Here is a 21,110-nt window from a genome sequence, read left to right as displayed (position 1 = left end):
CAGTCCCCACTCTCTGTGGCAGAGGCAAATACCTCCTCTACGAGAAGAATGAGGTGAAGGCGCGAGATCGGGAGTGGAAGAAGTATGAATTCCATTACGACAATGTGCTGTGGGCTCTGCTGACCCTCTTCACCGTGTCCACGGGAGAAGGCTGGCCACAGTAAGTGGCCCGACTGGAAATCTATCCAGGAGGAGCCCCGGGGAGCAGGAGGATAAAGGGCCTGAGAGCTTAGCAATAAGAAAGGTCTTGGAGGCCGGGCATGGTGGCTCACGCCTGTAATCCCAACACTTTAGGAGGCCAAGGCAGGTGTATCACTTGAGGCCAGGAGTTTGAGATCAGCCTGGCCATCATGGCAAAACTCCATTTCTACTAAAAATACAAAAAAAAAACAACAACAAAAAAACCTGCCAGGCATGGTGGCTCACACCTGTGGTCCCGGCTACTCAGGAGGCTGAGACACGAGAATCACTTGAACCCAGGAGGCAGAGGTTGCAGTGAGCCGAGATTGCACCACTGCACTTCATCCTGAGTGACAGAGCAAGACTATGGCCTCCCCGCCTTCAAAAAAAAAAAAAAAAAAAAAAAAGTGAGGCTGAATCATGGACTTAGTCTTTATTTAAAATTTTGAGCCACTTGTGGTGGCTCATACCTGTTATCGCAGCTACTCAGGAGGCTGAGGTGGGAGGATCGCTTGAGCCCAAGAGTTCAAGGCTGCAGTGAGCTGTGATTGTGCCATTGTACTCCAGCCTAGACAACAGACGGAGACCCCTGTCCCTGAAAAAAAAAAAGAAGAAGAAATTGATATTTGTTCATCATGGACTTTTTGCATTAATTTTGATTTTTTAAAATATTGGAGCAAAAGATTATCTTGATTACTGAGATTTTCAGTACCCCCTTAATTTGCACCCAAAACAAATGCCTCCCTCCCTCACCTCATCCAAGTAATGGTCTGTCTCTCAGAGGTCTTGGAAATGCCAGGCTGGAAGCTTGGCAGATTCCAGCATGTGCCCTCAGCATCCTCACCTCCCTCCCTCTCTCAGCAAATATGCCAACCTGAACATGCCCTACTACCCACTCTCAGACACATCCAGTACTCACACATGTGGGAATAGTGCTAACCCACAAGGCACCTTTGAGCAAAGGTTTTTTAAACACCTTTCTCAACAGACTTCATTTCCATCTGTCTGAAAATCATCGCAATAGACTTAAATGATTTTGTTCAAACAAGGCACTGGAGGGCCACCTGCCAAAAAATTGTCATCATGAATACACAAATCTATCATGCCTATCATGTGAAGGTATCGCTTAGACACAGAGCCTTTGAGCAGTGCGCAACCTGCACTACTGTACAGAGCTGCTGTGCACTTACCCACTCTCATATATATCCCCATTGTACCTCCTGAGCACCCAGCACCACCTGTGCTCAAATACCCACTCTACATGCATACACCCACCTCTATTCCCTCCATTGCCACAACCTGTCTTTAAATCCCAACTTGGCCACTTATAAGTGGGTGATCTTCAGCACGTCCCTTTAAATTGCTGAACCTCAATTTCCTCATGTGCAAAGTGGAGCCAGTAATAACCTCCCTGGGAGGGTTGCTGAGCCAGTGGGGATGAATTGTTGAATATTGTTTCCAGCACACAGCAAGCCCTTCATGCACAGCAGTAGAAATGACTGACATTGGCCAGGCGTGGTGGCTCACACCTATAATCTCAACAGTTTGGGAGACCGAGGCAGGTGGATCACCTGAGGTCAGGAGTTCAAGACCAGCCTGGCCAACATGGTGAAACCCCGTCTCTACTAAAAATACAAAAAAATTAGCCAGGCTTGGTAGTGCAGGTCTGTAATCCCAGCTACTTGGGAGGCTGAGGCAGGAGAATCATTTGAACCCGGGAGGCGGAGGTTGTAGTGACCCAAGATCGCGCCGTTGCACTCCAGCCTGGGCAACGAGAGCGAAACTCCATCTCAAAAAATTAAAATTAAAATTAAGAAATAACTGACATTGTTGTCAGCCTTTCAAAAAACAGCGACTACTTAAATTTCTTTTTCATTTCCCTCTGTTCCTGTTCCGCCATCTCACTTCCACCCTCTCTCCACCTTCCTCATCACCCCTTGGGTCCCTGTCTCTCTCCTTCCTGCCCCTTCCCTCTCGCTGCCCCATTCCTTGCAGGGTCCTCAAGCATTCGGTGGACGCCACCTTTGAGAACCAGGGCCCCAGCCCCGGGTACCGCATGGAGATGTCCATTTTCTACGTCGTCTACTTTGTGGTGTTCCCCTTCTTCTTTGTCAATATCTTTGTGGCCTTGATCATCATCACCTTCCAGGAGCAAGGGGACAAGATGATGGAGGAATACAGCCTGGAGAAAAATGAGGTGCCACTTCCAATTCCATCTGTCCTTTAAAAACTGGGGACACACACAAACTTTAAAACACACACAACGCCCAGGAACCCCTTTCTAGGGGTACCTGGGGGAGGGAACAGAAGCATTGTCCCAACCAAATCCGGTCTTCAGGGCAGCCCTTCATGGAGTTTCCAGAGGAAACACATCATATAGCGTATGTATCAGTCAGTTTAGACTAGGTTATGCCACAGTAACAAGCAACCCCAGATTTCATTGCCAAATATCCACAAAGGGACTTATTTTTTGCTCACACTGCATGTCAACATCAGTTGTGGATCTTGCCATCTTTATTCTGGTTCCCAGGCTGGCAGAGCAGCAGAGAAGCCTCCCTCTGAGATGCTCCAGATGAAAAAGAGAGTATGTCAGACTGAGGTTCAGTTCTTCAGGCTTGTGCTCAAAAATGACACATGTCACTTCTGCTCACATTTCATCAGCCAAAGCAAGTCACACATCCATTCTGACGTCAGTGGAGTGGGCAAATACAGTCTCCCCTAGCAAAGGGTGGTGAATATTTATGAATGAAAGCCAAGCCAGGTGTGGTGGCTCACACCTGTAATCCCAACATTTTGGGAAGCTGAGGCAGGAGGATCACTTGAGCTCAGGAGTTTGAGACCAGCCTGGCCAACATAGCAAGACCCCATCTCTACTACAAATCAAAAAAATTAGCCAGGCATGATGGTGCACACCTTTAGCCCCAGTAACATGGGAGGCTGAGGTGGGAGGATGCTTGAGCTTGGGAGTTTGAGGCTGCAGTGAGCTATCATTATGCCACTGCACTACAGCCTGGGCAACAGAGCAAGACCCTCTCTCAAAAAAAGAAAAGGAAAGAAAATCCAGTCCCCTGTCTACCAGAGAGTATAGACATGACTCTTTGCCTCTCTGGCATCATCCAAGCTAAATAGAGGACCTAGAATATATCCTCCGCTCCCTTGACCCGTAAGACTTAATAACCACTATTCCTCCTCCTCTCTCCCTCAAAGAGAAGGAGAAGCAGCAGCAAAGTATTCAGTAAGAAAGAATGGGCTGGGCGCAGTGGCTCCCACCTGTAATCTTAACACTTTAGGAGGCCAAGGCAGGAGGATTGCTTGAGCCCGGAAGTTCAAGACCAGCCTGAGCAACATAGTGAGACCCCATCTCTATGATTAAAAAAAAAAAGTTTTAATTAGCTGGGTGTGGTGATGCACACCTGTAGTCCCAGCTACTCAGGAGGCTGAAGCGGGAGGATCACTTGAGTCCAGGAGGTCAAGGCTGCAGTGAGCTGTGATTGCACTGCACTCCAGCCTGGGTGACAAAGCAAGCCCGTGTCAAAGAAGAAAAAAAAAAGGAAGGAGGGAGGGAGGGAAGGAAGGAAGGAAATAAGGAGAGAGAGAAAGAAAGGAGGGAGGGAGGGAAGGAGATAGGGAGGGAAGAAGGAATGAAGAAGAAAAAGGGAGCGAAGGAAAGAAGAGAGAGAGGAAAGGGTGGAAGGAATGAAGGGAAGGAAGGAAAAAGGAAAGTGAGGGAGGGAGGAAGGAAGGAAAGGAAGGAAGGAGGGAGGGAGGGAAGGAGGGAGGGAGGGAAGGAGGGAGGGAAGGAAGGAGGGAGGAAGGAAGGAGGGAGGAAGGAAGGAAAGGAGGGAAGGAAGGAGGGAGGGAGGGAAGGAGGGAGGGAGGGAAGGAGGGAGGAAGGAAGGAAAGGAGGGAAGGAAGGAGGGAGGGAGGGAAGGAGGGAGGGAGGGAAGGAGGGAGGGAAGGAAGGGAGGAAGGAAGGAAAGGAGGGAAGGAAGGAGGGAGGGAGGGAAGGAGGGAGGGAGGGAAGGAGGGAGGGAGGGAAGGAGGGAGGGAGGGAAGGAGGGAGGGAGGGAAGGAGGGAGGGAAGGAAGGAGGGAGGGAAGGAAGGAGGGAGGAAGGAAGGAAAGGAGGGAAGGAAGGAGGGAGGAAGGAAGGAAAGGAGGGAAGGAAGGAGGGAGGGAGGGAAGGAGGGAGGGAGGGAAGGAGGGAGGGAGGGAAGGAGGGAGGGAAGGAGGGAGGGAAGGAGGGAGGGAAGGAGGGAGGGAAGGAGGGAGGGAAGGAGGGAGGGAAGGAAGGAGGGAGGGAAGGAAGGAGGGAGGGAAGGAAGGGAGGAAGGAAGGAAGGAGGGAGGGAGGGAGGAAGGGAAAAAAGGATTAGGCTTCAATTTGATTTGGCACACTTGGTAGCTGTGTCACCTCAGGCAAGTGGTTTAACCTCTCTAAGCCTCTATTTTGGTGATCTGCAAAGTGAGGCCATTGATAGTACCCACTTCCAATGTTTGCATTAGCCATGCAATAACGGGGAAATAGTGCAAGTTTTGGCAATTGGTGACATCTCAAGCAACTGTAGCTGTTGGGATAAGAAAGCAATGGTGAGAAGGAAGAGGGAGCCCAGGAATCCTGGCTGGGGGCAAGAGAGGCAGAGACTCAAGCAGAAGCACTTGAGAACCACGACGAGTTAGACAGAGGGTGCCCGGCGTACAGCCGCCTTCCTCCTGCCTCTGCCGCTCTCACCACTGGCCTCTCTCCCGCAGAGGGCCTGCATTGATTTTGCCATCAGCGCCAAGCCACTGACCCGACACATGCCGCAGAACAAGCAGAGCTTCCAGTACCGCATGTGGCAGTTCGTGGTGTCTCCACCTTTCGAGTACACGATCATGGCCATGATCGCCCTCAACACCATCGTGCTTATGATGAAGGTAAGTGCCCCACACCAGCCCCCAGCACTGCTTAACCCCCACCTCATTCCTGCCTCTACCCTGGTAAAATGAAACCATCTGCAGTTTCCCAGACAGACCACACTCTGGATCACCTCTGAGATTTTGTTCCTGCTGTTCCCTCTACCTGACACACTGTTCCCACCACTCCCCTGGCCAGCTTCTTCCCAGCTGTACCTGCAGACCTCTTCCTCCAGAAAGCCTTCCCTGACCACCCAAGACTGCTTGAGGTGCCCATCTTAGCAGGCATCCTATCTTTATGTCGCCTGCCACAAAAATCCACGTCAGGTTGCATGATGGTGTCCCCCACCCACTTGTGAGGACCTCAGCCCTGAATTCCTAGAGTCCAACAAGGATCTGGCTCGGACGGAACAAGAAGCTCTCTATAAATGTTTGATTAATGAAATGAGGGGGCTGGGCGCGGTGGCTCATGCCTGTAATCCCAGAACTTTGGGAGGCCGAGGCGGGCGGATCACCTGAGGTCACGAGTTTGAGACCAGCCTGACCAACACGGAGAAACCCCATCTCTACTAAAAATACAAAATTAGCCAGGCATGGTGGTGCGCATCTGTAATCCCAGCTACTCGGGAGGCTGAGGCAGGAGACTTGCTTGAACCCGGGAGGCGGAGGTTGCCATAAGCCGAGATAGCACGATTGCACTCTAGCCTGGGCAACAAGAGCAAGACTCCGTCTCAAAAAAAAAAAAAAAGAAAAAGAAAAAAGAAAAAGAAAGAAATGAGGGAGAAGGGGTAGGTGAGGACCCTAAAATCCCCAGGGCTAAGGAGCGGCTTCCAAAAAAAACTCTGAAAACCTTTCGCCCTGTGCTTTGGACTCCAAAGCATGGATTCAAGCCCAGCTCTTCCATTTAATTCATTTACCTTTGTACAAGCAACCAGTGACTTTCTGGGGACTCAGTTTCCCTGTCAATAAAATGGGAATGATAATAAGAGCACCTTTGCCCCCTCCGGAGGAGGTGAGAGGATTGAATGAGAAAGTTCATGCAAGGACCTTAGCTCCTTCTCGGCACTTCAAAAACAATCAATAGTGGCCGGGCAAGGTGGCTCACACCTGTAATCCCAGCACTTTGGGAGGTCGAGGCAGGCGGATCACTTGAGGCCAGGTGTTCGGGACCAATTGGCCAACATGGTGAAATCCCGTCTCTACTAAAAATACAAAAATTAGCTGGGCGTGGTGACGCATGCCTATAATACCAGCTGCGTGAGAGGCTGAGGCATGAGAATCGCTTGAACCCAGGGGGCGGAAGTTGCAGTGAGCTGAGATCACACCACTGCACTCCAGCCTGGGTAACAGAGTGAGACTCCGTCTCAAAAAAAAATGAGGAAGCCGAGGACGGTGGCTCACGCCTGTAATCCCAGCACTTTGGGAGGCTGAGGCGGGCGATCACAAGGTCAGGAGATCAAGACCATCCTGGCTAACACAGTGAAACCCTGTCTCTACTAAAAATACAAAAAGTTAGCTGGGCATGGTGGTGGGCACCTGTAGTCCCAGCTACTTGGGAGGCTGAGGCAGGGGAATGGCATGAACCCGGGAGGTGGAGCTTGCAGTGAGCCGAGATCGCGCCACTGCACTCCAGCCCGGGTGACAGAGTGAGACTCCTCAAAAAAAAAAAAAAAAAAAAAGTATAATTCAGCCAACACAATGGTGTATGCCTATAGTCCCGACTATCAGGAGGCTAAGGTAGGACTGCGAGTTCAAGCCCAGCCTGGGCAAAATAGGAAGACCCCGTCTACCAAAAAAAAAAAAAAAGGTGGGGGGAGGTTTTTGTTTTTTTGGATGTGAAAAGAAGAGCCTAGTCCAGTGGAGAGCTGGGCTTTCCTGAACTGTGCCTCCTACCAGTGAGGTTGCTCAGACCTTGCCTGGGGCTGGAGTGTTGCCTGGAGAACAGCCATGAAGCTGCCTCCCCACTTCCCACTTCCCACCCCTGCTCGCTGACCCCTGCTACTCCTGCTTCTTTCCCCTAGTTCTATGGGGCTTCAGTTGCTTATGAAAATGCCCTGAGGGTGTTCAACATCGTCTTCACCTCCCTCTTCTCTCTGGAATGTGTGCTGAAAGTCATGGCTTTTGGGATTCTGGTAAGTACCACCTTGGGGCTACAGCTATGGGCTTGGGAGAAGCCCAAGGGGGAACAATGGGTCCTGGATGATGGTCTCCCAACGTGGCCCCAAGAACCCCAACCTCAAGGGTGGCTTCAGTATCCTGCCAGTGGCCACAGATCCTACTTAGGCATTCTTGTGTTTGCCAAGGAGTCCCAGGGAGACCCAACCTGTGAGTGTTACCATATGGCTGCTTATGTATCCAGTTCCTCAAAATGATGGGAGTCATCATGGCTGGGAGTCTTTAGCATCCATTTTAGAGATAAGAAAACTGAAATCAGGCTGGGCGAGGTGTCTCATGGCTGTAATTCCAGCACTTTGGGAGGCCAAGGTGGGCGGATCACCTGAGGTCGGGAGTTCGAGACCAGCCTGACCAACATGGAGAAACTCTGTCTCTACTAAAAATACAAAATTAGCCGGGCGTGGTGGCGCATGCCTGTAATCCCAGCTACTCGGGAGGCTGAGGCAGGAGAATCGCTTGAACCTGGGAGGCAGAGGTTGTGGTGAGCCGAGATCACATCACTGCACTCCAGCCTGGGCAACAAGAGTGAAACTCTGTCTCAAAAAAAAGAAAGAAAGAAAGAAAACTGAAATCAGGCTGAGCACAGTGGCTCATGCCTGTAATCCTAGCACTTCAGGAGGCCAAGGCAGGAGGATCGCTTGAAGCTAGGAGTTCTCAACCAGCCTGGGCAGCAAAGCAAGCCCCTGTCCCTACAAAAAAAAAAAAAATTTTTTTTAAATTAGCCAGGCATGGTAACTCGTGCCTGTAGTGCCAGTTACTCAGGAGGCTGAGGTGGGAAGATATTTTGAGCCCAGGAGGTGGAGGTTGCAGTGAGCTATGATCATGCCACTGCACCCCAGCCTGGGCAACAGCAAGACTCCATCTTTAAAAAACAAACACAGAGGTCAGGCACAGTGACTCACACCTGTAATCCCAGCACTTTGGGAGGCAGAGGCAGGCAAATCACTTGAGCCTAGGAGTTCGAGACCACCCTGGCCAACATGGCAAAACCCCATCTCTACTAAAACTACAAAAAATTAGCCTGGTGTGCTTGTGGGTGCCCATGATCCCAGCTACTCAGGAGGCTGAGGCAGGAGAATTGCTTGAACCCACAAAGTGGAGGTTACAGTGAGCTGAGATCACACCACTGCACTCCAGCCTGAGCAACAGAGCAAGTCTCAAAAAAATAATAATAATAAAAATAAATATGTCTTTATTTTTCACCAGCCACTAACTAAATTTTAACATTTCCTTCCATCTTAAAGGGAGATAACAAACCCTTAGTATTAGTATTATCAACCCTTAATATTATCAACATGACCTGTGTCACTTATAAACATCAGATATTTTCATACTGCATTATAAGGGCTGCAGATACCTTAACATTTAATTTGCATTCATCATTGCTTTAAAATGTTGCTTGTGATTAAACCTACAGCTAGAATTTGTTACTCAGTGTTTTTTTGTTGTTGTTTGGTTTTGTTTTGTTTGAGACAGTCTCGCTGTTGCCCAGGCTGGAGTGCAGTGGCGCAATCTTGGCTCACTGAAAGCTCCACCCCCTGGGTTCACGCCATTCTCCTGCCTCAGCCTCCCGAGTAGCTGGGACTACAGGTGCCTGCCACCACACCTGGCTAATTGTTTGTATTTTTAGTAGAGATGGGGTTTCACCATGTTGGCCAGGATGGTCTTGATCTCCTGACCTCATGATCCGCCCGCCTCGGCCTCCCAAAGTGCTGGGATTACAGGCAGGAGCCACCGCACCCGGCCTACTCAGTGTGTTAATGGAGAAGTATATTCATTGTTAGATCGCCATTTTTAAAACTTTTTTTTTTTTTTTTTTGAGACACAGTCTTGCTCTGTTGCCCAAGCTGGAGTACCGTGGCACAATCTTGGCTCACTGAAACCTCCACCTCCTGGGTTCAAGCGATTCTCCCATCTCAGCCTTCTGAGTAGCTGGGACTACAGATGCACACCAGCATGCCAGGCTAATTTTTATATTTTTAGTAGAGACGGGGTTTCACCATGTTGGCCAGGCTGGTCTCGAACTCCTGGCATCAAGCAATCTGCCTGCCTCAGCCTCCCAAAATGCTGGGATTACAGGCATGAGACACTGTGCCTAGCCTTAAAAAATATTTTGATAGCTATTTTATTACAAAAGGTAACCTTGCAGCCCTTGCTATTTTGTTATGCATTTACAAGCCTTTATGCATAAAATAAAATAGCCAGCACTATTCTCACATGGCCAAGGTTCATAGCACACACACAAAAGTATAGTTGGCTGAGTGCGGTGGCTCACACCTGTAATCCCAACACTTTGGGAGACAGAGGTGGGTGGATCATGAGGTCAAGAGATCCAGACCACCCTTGCCAACATGGTGAAACCCCATCTCTACTAAAAAGTATAAAAATCAGCTGGGTGTGGTGGCACATGCCTGTAGTCTCAGCTACTCAGGAGGCTGAGGCAGGAGAATCATTTGAACATGGGAGGCGGAGGTTGCAGTGAGCCGAGATCTTGCCACTGCACTCCAGCCTGGGTGACAGAGTGAGACTCCATCTCAATAAATAAATAAATTAAATTAAATTAAATTAAATTAAAATTATTTTTTTTTTAAATTGGGGGCTGAGTGTGATGGCTCACACCTGTAATCCCGGCAGTTTGGGAGCTTGAGGAGGGCAGATCCCTTGAGGTCAGGAGTTCAAGACCAGCCTGGACAACATGGTGAAACCCCGTCTCTACTAAAAATACAAAAATTAGCCAGGCATGGTGGCGTGTGCCTGTAATCCCAGCTACTCGTGAGGCTGAGGCCCAAGCATCGCTTGAACCTGTGAGGCAGAGGTTGCAGTGAGCCAAGATGGCACCAGTGCACTCCAGCCTGGGTGACAGAGTGAGACTTTGTCTCAAAAAAAAAAAAAATTAAGGTGAAGAAGGCTTATGCTAGTGGGCTGGGACTTGAAGTGAAGTGAATTCTTGAAGGTCCCCAGTGAGTGGCCAAGGTGGGACTTGAACCAGGACATCTGTTCTCTTGACCACCAGCTTAGTCCATCCCTTTGAAGAGAATGACCTACAGTCTGGGTCTCAGCCAGGGTCTCAGGAAACCAGGTTCCCACCTTGGCTCATGGAGGTGGTTAGGGGCATCAGCTTTAGCACCAGAGTTCTAGGTTCAGATCTTGCCTCGTCCTATATAAGCTTTGTCACCTCCCCATCATTAAAAGGAGCCATTCTCCCCCTCCACCTCAGCAGAGCCCTGGTAAACAGCAAATGGACTAACGTGCATCTAGAGGGTTGAGGATGAAGCCTGGCCTGGCATGGGCACTCAATAAATGCTAGGGGCCAGGCACGGTGGCTGACACCTGTAATCGCAGCACTTTGGGAGGCTGAGGCAGGTGGATCGCTTGAGCCCAGGAGTCTGAGACCAACCTGGACAAGATAGTGAGATTCTGTCTCTACAAAAAGTACAAAATTAGCCTGGTGTGGTGGCATGCACCTGCAGTCCCATCTACTTAGGAGGCTGAGGTGAGAGGATGGATTCAGCCCAGGATGTCAGGGCTGCAGTGAGTCGTGATTGAGCCGCTGCACCCCACCCTGGGTGACAGAGCAAGACCCTGTATCAAAATAAATAAATAAATGCTAGGAAAGGGATCCTACTAATGGACCTTTTTCCTCCAAAACAGTGGCTTTCATTTGGTGGAGATGCTACTTATTAGAAGCACTTGAGGCCAGGTGTGGTGGCTCATGCCTGTAGTCCCAGCACTTTGGGACTTCTGCCAAGGCAGAAGAATTGCTTGAACCCAGGCATTTTAGACCAGCCTGGGCAACATAGCAAGACCTCATCTCTACAAAACATTGAAAAATTAGCCAGCATAGTGGCACATGACTGTTGTCCTAACTACTTAGGCGAAGGCAGGAGGATTACTTGAGCTCAGGAGTTCAAGGCTGCAGTGAGCTGCGATCACATCACTGCCCTCCAGCCTGAGCAACAACACAAGACCTGGACTCTAAAAATCAAAAAAGAAGCACTTAGGGAAATTTCTTAAAATTAAATGATACCCTGAGCAAACCCCTAGATGTTCTGATTCGTTTGGTTTGATGAGGTGGGAGGGAATCACTGAATCTATAATTTTTTGTGTGTGTGTGTGTGATGGATTCTCACTCTGTTGCCCAGGCTGGAGTGCAGTGGTGCAATCTTGGCTCACTGCAACCTCTGCTTCCCGGGTTCAAGCAATTGTCCTGCCTCAGCCTCCCGACTAGTTGGGATTACAGGCGCCCACCATCACGCCCGGCTAATTTTTGTATTTTTAGCAGAGACGGGGATTCACCACGTCAGCCAGGTTGGTCTCCAACTCCTGACCTCAGGTGATCCGCCCGCCTCGGCCTCCCAAAGTGCTGGGATTATAGGCATGAACCACCGTACCCAGCCTGCAGTTATTTTATTCTGAGTTGATCTTCTGCTGGTGAAGTGAGTCTTCCACTGGGTCCTGGAGCTGCATCTCCCTCACCCTGCCAATCCTGCAAGAGCCAGCACTGAGCTTCCCCTCTGCTTTCTCTTTTTTTTTTGAGATGGGATCTTACTCTGTTGCCCAGCCTGTTCTTGAACTCGTGGCCTCAAGCAGTTCTCCCTCCTTGGCCTCCCAAAGTGCTGGAATTATAGGCATGAGCCACCATGCCTGGTCTCCCCTTTCAGTTTTAAATGAAGCCACAAGTTCCCCGTATAACATTTGGGAGATGGAGGGGAGCTCTCTAGCCTAGGGGTTCAGGTCTGTGACCAAACGCCTATAAAGTTGTCTTTGTTTGGACTCCCCCAGAAGCAGAGCCTGAGACAAGGATTGAGTGCAAGGAATTTATCTGGGATGCAGGGCAGTAAGGGAGAGAGGAAGTGACACAGGGACAGAAAGGCAACCAGGAAAGAGTGTATTATTAAGCCAGTTCCTGCTGTGAACAAATGGGGCTCAGTTTCAGTGGAGACCTCCAGGAGGCAACAGAGAGCACATACCACAGAGTCATCCCACCTCACAGGGAGGGAATTGGAGTATTTATCCTCCAGTGCCCATCAGACAGAATCACAGGCCACTCCCAGGGGAGCTATTAATTCCCTAACACTTGTGCAGCCACAGAGAGACCCTGGGCAAAGTAGTGTACCTCAGGTGTGTAGTTGAGCTATGGGCAGGGCCCCAGCAACATCTGCCAAAATGCCAAAAGTGCCAGTGGGACCTGAATTCCTTTTTATTTATTTATTTATTTATTTATTTTTATTTATTTATTTTTGACGGAGTCTCGCTCTGTGGCCCAGGCTGGAGTGCAGTGGTGCAATCTCTGCTCGCTGCAAGCTCTGCCTCCCGGGTTCACGCCATTCTCCTGCCTCAGCCTCCGGAGTAGCTGGGACTACAGGCACCCGCCACCACGCCTGGCTAATTTTCGTGTGTGTGTATTTTTAGTAGAGATGGGGATTCACCATGTTAGCCAGGATGGTCTTGATCTCCTGACCTCATGATCCGCCCACCTCGGCCTCCCAAAGTGCTGGGATTGCAGGCGTGAGCCACCGCGCCCGGCCCCCTGAATTCCTTTTTTAGGCAGTTGTGAAACAACAACATCCCATCTGTTGGGCACCTACTGTATATTCCATGCTCAGCGACGCACATTCATTGTCTGATTGCTGTGTTACCACTGCCTTCCAGAGAGGGGCGCAGAGGCCCCAGGCACTTCGCCTAGGAGGGAAGCACAGCTCTAAGGTCAGGCTCCTTCTCTGTAAGGTAGAGGGGCTACTTCAGGGTCACACTGACCACCCCAACCCCTGACCTGGCCTCTGCTTCTGCGAAGATGCTGAGAAGGCCCTGTGTTTTGTGTTTTGGGTCCCACTGACCCCAGAGGGGAGGGCCATCTCTTTGACCCAGACTCTTGGATCCAAACTGGGGTGCCACCCATCACCATGTCAGTACCCGGTTGAGGGGAGTCAGAGATAGCAGGAGACCTTGTGGGACTTGAGGCTGTGACTGTTCTCCAAACAATGTGGAGTATTTCCATATTTTAACAAAAGAGAGGCCAGGCGTGGTGGCTCACGCCTGTAATCCCAGCACTTTGGGAGGCCGAGGCGGATGGATCACGAGGTCAGGAGATCGAGATCATCCTGGCTAACATGGTGAAACCCCGTCTCTACTAAAAAATACAAAAAATTAGCCAGGCGTGGTGGTGGGCGCCTGTAGTCCCAGCTACTCGGGAGACTGAAGCAGGAGAATGGTGTGAACCCGGGAGGTAGAGCTTGTAGTGAGCTGAGAATGTGCCACTGCACTCCAGCCTGGGCGACAGAGTGAGACTCTGTCTCAAAAAAAAAAAAAAAAACAGAGAGGTTATGCTTGTGTTTCCCCTTGAGCCAGCACCCAGCCCAGGAATGCAGCAATCAGGATAGATCAAGTGAAGCTGCAGTAACAAACAGCCCCCACATCTCAGTGACTTAAATTGATGGGAAGGGTTTTTTACATTCAGCAGGGAAGCTGTTTGCCTCATAGTTACCCAGGGACCCAGGCTCACAGAGTAGCTGCCATTCAAAATGTTACTGGTCGCCAAGCCCAGGGTTGAGAGGCTAGAGAGTCCAACACTGACCAGAAAGTGACCACACTGCTTCCACACACAGCACATCACTGCACCTAGACACACATGGCCCCATCTAAACACAAGGGGACCAGGAAGTGCGTGTGCCTGAAAGGCCCCAAAGCCCCCTGTCCAGTGCCTGTTCTGCACCCTGTTACTGTCTGCCTCCAGATCAGGAAATGGAGGCCCAGAGAGGTTAAGCCATTTGCCCATAGCCACACAGCTGTGGTAGCAGAGCTGGGATTTGAACCCAGAGTCTCCTTTCTTTGCGAGTATGCTGCCAACCTAGTGGGGACCTGAACACAGACTGTGGGCTCTCTGAGGCCTGGGTTCAAATCCTGGCTTTACATCTCTGTGCTGCTAGCCTCAGGCAGATGAGTGGCTTGGTTACCTCCTAGAAAATGGGTATACCTGGGAGTGGTGGCTCACGCCTATAATCCCAACACTTTGGAAGGCCAAGGTGAGCAGATCACTTCAGGTCAGAAGTTCGAGACCAGCCTGACCAACATGGTGAAACCCCGTCTCTACTAAAAATACAAAAATGAGCTGGGTGTGGTGGCATGCACCTGTGGTCCTACCTACTTGGGAGGCTGAGGCAGGAGAATCGCTTGAACCCAGGAGGCAGAGGTTACAGTGAGCCGAGATCGTGCCACTGCACTCCAGCCTGGACGACTGAGCGAGACTCCATCTCAAAAAAAAAAAAAAGAGAGAAAGAAAGAAAAAGAAAATGGGTGATAACCCTTCCCTCCAGGATCTTCATGAGGATCTCAGTGATGTCATTTATAAAGCCCCTGGGGTCTCGGGAGCCCTCAACAATGCTGGAGAGACAGGCCACAGCTCTGAAGAGCTGCCCCAGCCCTGTGGAGCTGAAGCAGGGTCTGGAGGCCCCCTCTGGGGCCAGGCCAATCATGGGGAGGCCCCCAGGAGTTCCCAGGGAGGGAGACTCAGCACAGATGATGTCGAACAGCCTTTACCGCAGCCCTTCGAACAACCATAACTGTCCCGGGCACTCCGCTGATTGGCAACTGTGCCTCTAACATGCCCCCGGCCAGCCTAGGGGGCCGGGAACCAAGCCCTCTGTTGGCATCTCTGTCTTGTGGGTCCCCATTCTAGAATTATTTCCGCGATGCCTGGAACATCTTCGACTTTGTGACTGTTCTGGGCAGCATCACCGATATCCTCGTGACTGAGTTTGGGGTAAGTCTCCCTCCAGCTTCTCTCTGGGTGACTCTGGGCTGGACGAGGCAGGCGGCAGGGGGCGGGGGAGCGGTCCCAGAGGCAGTGTGTCCCGGCAGCCATAGCTGCTTGAGCCAGCACTTGGCCATGACCAGAGAGGGAGAACTGGGGCCCCGGGGACAATGGCAGCCCCTCAGGAGGGCATCGTGGGGAGATGGGGGTGACCAAAGCTTGGCTGTAGGGCCAGCACTGAGGGGTGGGCTTTCCTGCATCCTGGCCTAGGAATTAATAATGCAGATGAGTACATTGAGGGAACTGAGACACTCAAAAGCTCCGAAAGCTGAGCCGGCTCCCAAACACCACCCTATGTCAGGAGCCCAGAAAGAATGGGTTTCGAGTCAATTCTGTTTGAACCAACCCTCTCCTAGTTGGCAGGAGAGAGCCACAGCCCTCAGGCCAGTGTGGGGACACCACTCCCAGGGCCATAGAGAGGTCCCCAGGGTGTCTTCCCTCCTCTAGCCCCGGGCCTGGGAGACTCTCAACATGGGAGTCTCTGGACCTCTCTGTGGTGGCATCACAGGCCACATTGCCCTTCTCCTTTTCTGGAAGACTCAGGGCCCCAGAGGTCCTGTCCTAGACCCTCTCCTTGGCCATCTGCCAATGAGCCCAGGCTTGGGGTCCCTCAGGAGATTGGGGGGAGGGTAGAAGATCCTTGCAGGGGGAAGCAATGGTCAAAAAAGGGTGTCAAAGCCAAGGGTCAAGGGTGATATCGATGTCATCTTACTAACAATAAAAATAACAATAGCTCACGAGAATCGCAGCCTTGCTGTGTGCCAGGGAACTGTGCCAAGTGGTTTACGTGGATTGGCTCAGGATAGAGGTCTTGGTCTCAGCTCGTGAGAGAATTCCCTCGGAGGGTTCAACTGAAGGCACCCAAATGCAGAGCTCACTGGTGGAGGGGAAGGGAAGGGTGCCCACAAGGGTGGCAAGGTGTCCAGCGACCAGCCACCATGGGGAGCTGTTACCTGCCCAGGTGCTGAAGTGGGGAGGAAACCTGAGCCGGAGGCCAGGAGAAGCCACCAAGTGGGAGCTGTCCTGTCAATGTGGAGAGACAGAGACCAGGGCCCAAGCAGGCAGAGAGCAATAGGGGAGAAACACCCCAACCTTTCTCTCCCCTCATCCCTCATCTCCTGCCAGAGCCTCCCATGGCCCAAAGTAAACCGGAAGCAAGCTGAATATGATGCTCAGAGCAGGCAGGGAAGTCAGGAGAATAGATCTGGGTGTGGTCGGGCCTGAGGAAGAGGGTGTTGCCTCATTTCACAGATGGGAAAACTGACCTCAGCCGGGCACGGTGGCTCACGCCTGTAATCCCAGCACTTTGGGAGGCCGAAGCCGGCGGATCACCTGAGGCCAGGAGTTCAAGACCAGCCTGGCCAACATGGTGAAACCCCGTCTCTACTGACAATACAAAAAAATTAGCCAGGTGTGGTGGTGCATGCCTGTAATCCCAGCTACTCAGGAGGCTGAGGCAGGAGAATTGCTTGAACCCGGAAGGCGGAGGTTGCAGTGAGCGACGATCACACCATTGCACTCCAGCCTGGGTGACAAGAGCGAAAACTCCATCTCAAAAAAAAAAAAAGAAAGAAAGAAAGAAAACTGATCTTCAATGCCTGGGGAAGTGAGAGACACTCCCAAGGTCACAAAGCCAGGCCTGGGTGACTCCTGAGAGTACACTGACAGCTCCTGGGGTGTCCCAGTCAGATCCCCCTACAGAAAAGGATCTGTTTGCCTGCTCTTCCGTCCTAGAAGGCCAGGAGGGGCTGGGGAACTACACAAAAGAGGGGGCCATTCTTTGATATGTCCTACGGCACCCGCACCCAAGTGATACACACTTATTTGCCTTCAGCTCCAGTGAGCCAGAATTTTCCCCTTCCCCTCACCCTATCCCTGAAACCTTCCTCTAGAGGGTTCTTGCCCACATGGGGGCTCTCTCCACTGGGGTGCCCCCACCTGGTCATTCTCCCCTGTCCTGAGTTTCTAGAGAGGGCTGGAGCTCCAGCTGGCAATCAAAATATCTTGCCATCTGGCTACATACAAGACAGCCTTGAACCAATGTCCCTTTGGGTCAAGAGGTTAGAAGGATGGTCCAGCTCCCCAGAAGGGCAGGTGGGGTGGAGGAAGTTAGTTGAAACATTCAATCACCAGTAAGAGAGCTGTAGGGACAGACTCCAACAGCCTGTTCTCCTGGCTGGCAGGAAGATGGGGCATGGGGTGTTCATGGGACATCAGGACTCTTGCGGTAGCCAAACAGCCCCCAGCCCTCCCTACCAGCTGTTTGATCTTAGACAACTTGCGCTATCTCTTCTCATGTAGAGTGGGGCTAACCATTGCAACCAACCTCAGACACTTGCAAGACTCACAGTGATGCATGCACTCAAAAGACATTCATTGAGCACCTACTGTGTGCCTGGTGTGATTATAAGTGCTGGAGACAGAACGAGAAGGAGGGGTGCCAAACAAAACAGACCAAGAATACAGAGTGTCTGCTCTCATAGAGCTGACATTCTAAGGAGAGAGACGGGAACTTTTTACAAGTAAAAGCATCAACAGGCCGGGCGTGGTGGCTCACGCCTGTAATCTCAGCACTTTGGGAGACCAAGGCAGGTGGATCACTTGAGGTCAGGAGTTCGAGACCAGCCTGGCCAACATGGTGAAACTCTGTCTCTACTAAAAATACAAAAATTAACCGGGCATGGTGGCAGGTGCCTGTAATCCCAGCTACTCAGGAGGCTGAGGCAAGAGAATCACTTGATTCTCAGGAGGCGAGAGGTTGTAGTGAGCCAAGATTGTGCCACTGCCCTCCAGCCTGGGCGACAGAGTGAAACTCTGTCTCAAAAAGAAAAGGAAGAAAAAGAAAGAAAGAAACGTGAAGTGCTTGGCACAGAACCTGCCAGGAAACCAGGAGTTTGAAAATGGTGGTTGTTAACTATTACTGCTATTGTTATTGTTATTGTGAATGGGTGTGTAGTTTTGTTAGCCAGCCCTGAGTTACAATCAATTTGAGGGAAAGATAGGGGGTGGGTGTTTGGGTCCTTCTGGGACAATTAACTCCCAACCTGGAGTAGGGAGAGGCATGTCCTGGCAGGCAAGGAGGTCTCAGTTGCCCCTTTCTGCCTCCCAGGTAAGCCCACTAGTTCTGAGGCCAGGGCTTGGCCAGGCTGAGACAGGAAATGCCAGATGCTTGGGAGGGCAGGTCCCTGGGGTTTAGGGGGCAGAGGGCGTGCGGCAGTACTAACCAGTGCTGTCTCAGCTGCTGCCCCCAAGTGTCCGGGGTGATGTGGGTTTGCCCTGTGTGCAATGGATAATGACTGTGTTTCTTGTCTTGTCTCTTTTCATGCCTGCTCTTAAAACTGTATATTGGCGCAACGCCGTCTGAAAAACTCATCCAATCAAAATGCACTATGAAATTCATTTGTTCATCCATGACATGGTCTGTGTGTTCATACACCAATGACTTATCTCCCAACCCACCGCCACCACCACCCCCACTCCCCGCCCGGGAACCGAAACCCATTGGTTTTTTGGCACTGGTTACAAATCAACCTAAAAAATGCTGAACACGCCTCCCCAACTGCCCCCGCCCGCCCGCTCCCCCTCATCTTCAACATCTGCATCTAGAATCCGGTTGGTCTTACTTCTTTCTGAAGTCTAAATGCCTTACATTAACTGTGAACGCATCTCCTCGCATCGGCATTGCATGCCACACCCTGCCTCTCCAACGTGGGATGCCTGACGCTCTCCTCAACCCTCCGCTCCCCTCTGTCTGTCTGTCCTCCCGCCCCCAGCCCCTGTGCCTCCCACTTCCTGTAGACTCTGTCTCTCTGTTTTTATCGGGTTCTGAATGGGGGTTTTCTGTTTGGGGTGGTTTGCGTCTTTTGCAGAGAAAGGGATGGGTTTTCCCAGCGCAGCACCTCTCTCTTGCCCCATCCCGCACACACATCCCCTACACTCAGAGACAATAGAGGCAAATCCACTCCCAGCCACCTCTCACCACTCCTGTCCCCCATTCAGCTCCATGGACCCCAGGCCCCAGGAAAGCTGCCAACTGTCTCCTCGCCCCTCCAGCTCTCTCCATCCTGCTGTCCCCAATCCTCCATCTCAAGCCCACAAGATCTTTGGCCTTGACCAGCAGAGACTTGACTCTCCAAGTCTGATAAAGGAGACCTGAAGGCCAGGCAGTGTGCCGGCAAAGACTCTCAGGCAGAGGAACTCAGAAGTGCCAGACTTGGATCTGGTAGCTTCATGTGGGGCTGGCCCACTGAGGCCCTCTCCTGGAGCCTTGAACTGTACGTGCACACGCAGTCACACAGTCACTGTGCACACACAGTCACTGCACACACAGTCACTGTACACAGACACTGCACACACAGTCACTGTGCACACACACAGTCACTGTGCACACACTGTGCACACAGTCACTGCACACACACAGACACTGCACACAGTCACTGCAGCCACTGCACACAGTCACTATGCACACACAGTCACTGCACACAGACACTGCACACACAGTCGCTATGCATGCACAGTCACTGCACACAGACACTGCACACACAGTCACTGCACACAGTCACTATCCACACACACAGTCACTGCGCAGACACTGCACACACAGTCACTGCACACAGACACTGCACACAGACACTGCACACACAGTCACTGCACACAGACACTGCGCACACAGACACTGCACACAGACACTGCACACATAGTCACTGCACACACACAGTCACTATGCACACACAGTCACTGCACGCAGTCACTGTGCACACACAGTCACTCTGCACACAGTCACTATGCAGTCACTGCACACACAGTCACTGCGCACACACAGTCACTGCACGCAGACACTGGACACACAGTCACTATGCACACACACTGCACACACCACTATGCACACACAGTCACTGCACACACTGTGCACAGTCACTATGTACACACACTGGCACTGCATGTAGTCACTATGCACACACACTGCACAGTCACTGTGCACACATACACTGCACACACTGTCACTGTGCAAACACAGTCACTGCACACAGTCACTATGCACACACACTGCACACACAGTCACTGCACACAGAGCCACTATGCATGCACACACAGTCTGCATTCACACATTGAACACACAGTTGCTATACACACACAGTCACTGCACACACTGTCAATATGCACACACAGTCACTGCACACAGTCACTGCACAGTCTATACACCCACACACTGAACACACAGTCACTATACACACACATTCACTACACACAGAGTCACTGCATACACAGTCACTATGCACACACAGTCACTATGCACAGTCACTGCAGTCACTACGCACACACATAGTCACTGTGCAGTCTATGCACACACAGTCACTATGCATCCACACACTGCACACACAGTCTATGCACCCACACACTGAACACACAGTCACTATGCACACACACAGTCACTGCGCACAGTCACCATGCACAGTCACTGCACACAGTCTACACACACACAGTCACTGCACACACAGTCACCGTGCACACAGTCACTGCACACACAGTCTATGCACACACACAGTCACTGTGCACACAGTCTATGCACACACAGTCTATGCACCCACACACTGAACACACAGTCACTGCATGTACAGACACTGCACATAGTCATGACCTCTTCTCTTTTTCTCGCTCATTCTCCAATTCTCTCTCTCTCGCTCGCTCTTTTTTTTTTTTTTAGACAGAGTCTCGCTCTGTCACCCAGGCTGGCGTGCAGTGGCACAATGTCAGCTAACTGCAACCTCTGCCTCCCCGTTTCAAGCAATTATGATGCCTCAGCCTCCTGAGTACCTGGGATTACAGGCATGTACCACCACGCCAGGCCACTTTTTGTATTTTTAGTAGAGACAGGGTTTCACCATGTTGGCCAGGCTGGTCTCGAACTCCTGACCTCAAGTGATGCACCCACCTCAGCCTCCCAAAGTGTTGGGATTACAGGTGTGAGCCACTACACCTGGCCTCTAATCCTCATTCACTGTTCCTGTCTCTGTGTCTCTCACATACAGGCATGCATGCATGCACGCATGC

At 51.2% G+C, this 21,110-nt stretch overlaps 1 protein-coding gene across 10 annotated transcripts in view; it reads left to right on the top strand.

The window, feature by feature from the left end:
* The window catches only part of CACNA1A (calcium voltage-gated channel subunit alpha1 A), a 418,969-nt gene that overhangs the window by 365,295 nt on the left and 32,564 nt on the right, over positions 1-21,110 (top strand). For all 10 annotated transcript variants that reach the window (XM_034945842.3, XM_034945843.3, XM_055103184.2 and 7 more), the window contains exons 29-33: positions 23-160; positions 2,176-2,377; positions 4,931-5,095; positions 7,096-7,206; positions 14,925-15,008. In XM_034945842.3, the coding sequence (XP_034801733.3) occupies positions 23-160; positions 2,176-2,377; positions 4,931-5,095; positions 7,096-7,206; positions 14,925-15,008 (700 nt within the window). The remainder of the gene's footprint in view (positions 1-22; positions 161-2,175; positions 2,378-4,930; positions 5,096-7,095; positions 7,207-14,924; positions 15,009-21,110) is intronic.

Source organism: Pan paniscus, chromosome 20 (assembly GCF_029289425.2).
Source record: "Pan paniscus chromosome 20, NHGRI_mPanPan1-v2.0_pri, whole genome shotgun sequence".
Taxonomy (NCBI): domain Eukaryota; kingdom Metazoa; phylum Chordata; class Mammalia; order Primates; family Hominidae; genus Pan; species Pan paniscus.
The sequence above is the reverse complement of the archived record's forward strand: the minus strand, read 5'-3'. Positions and strand labels throughout refer to the sequence as shown.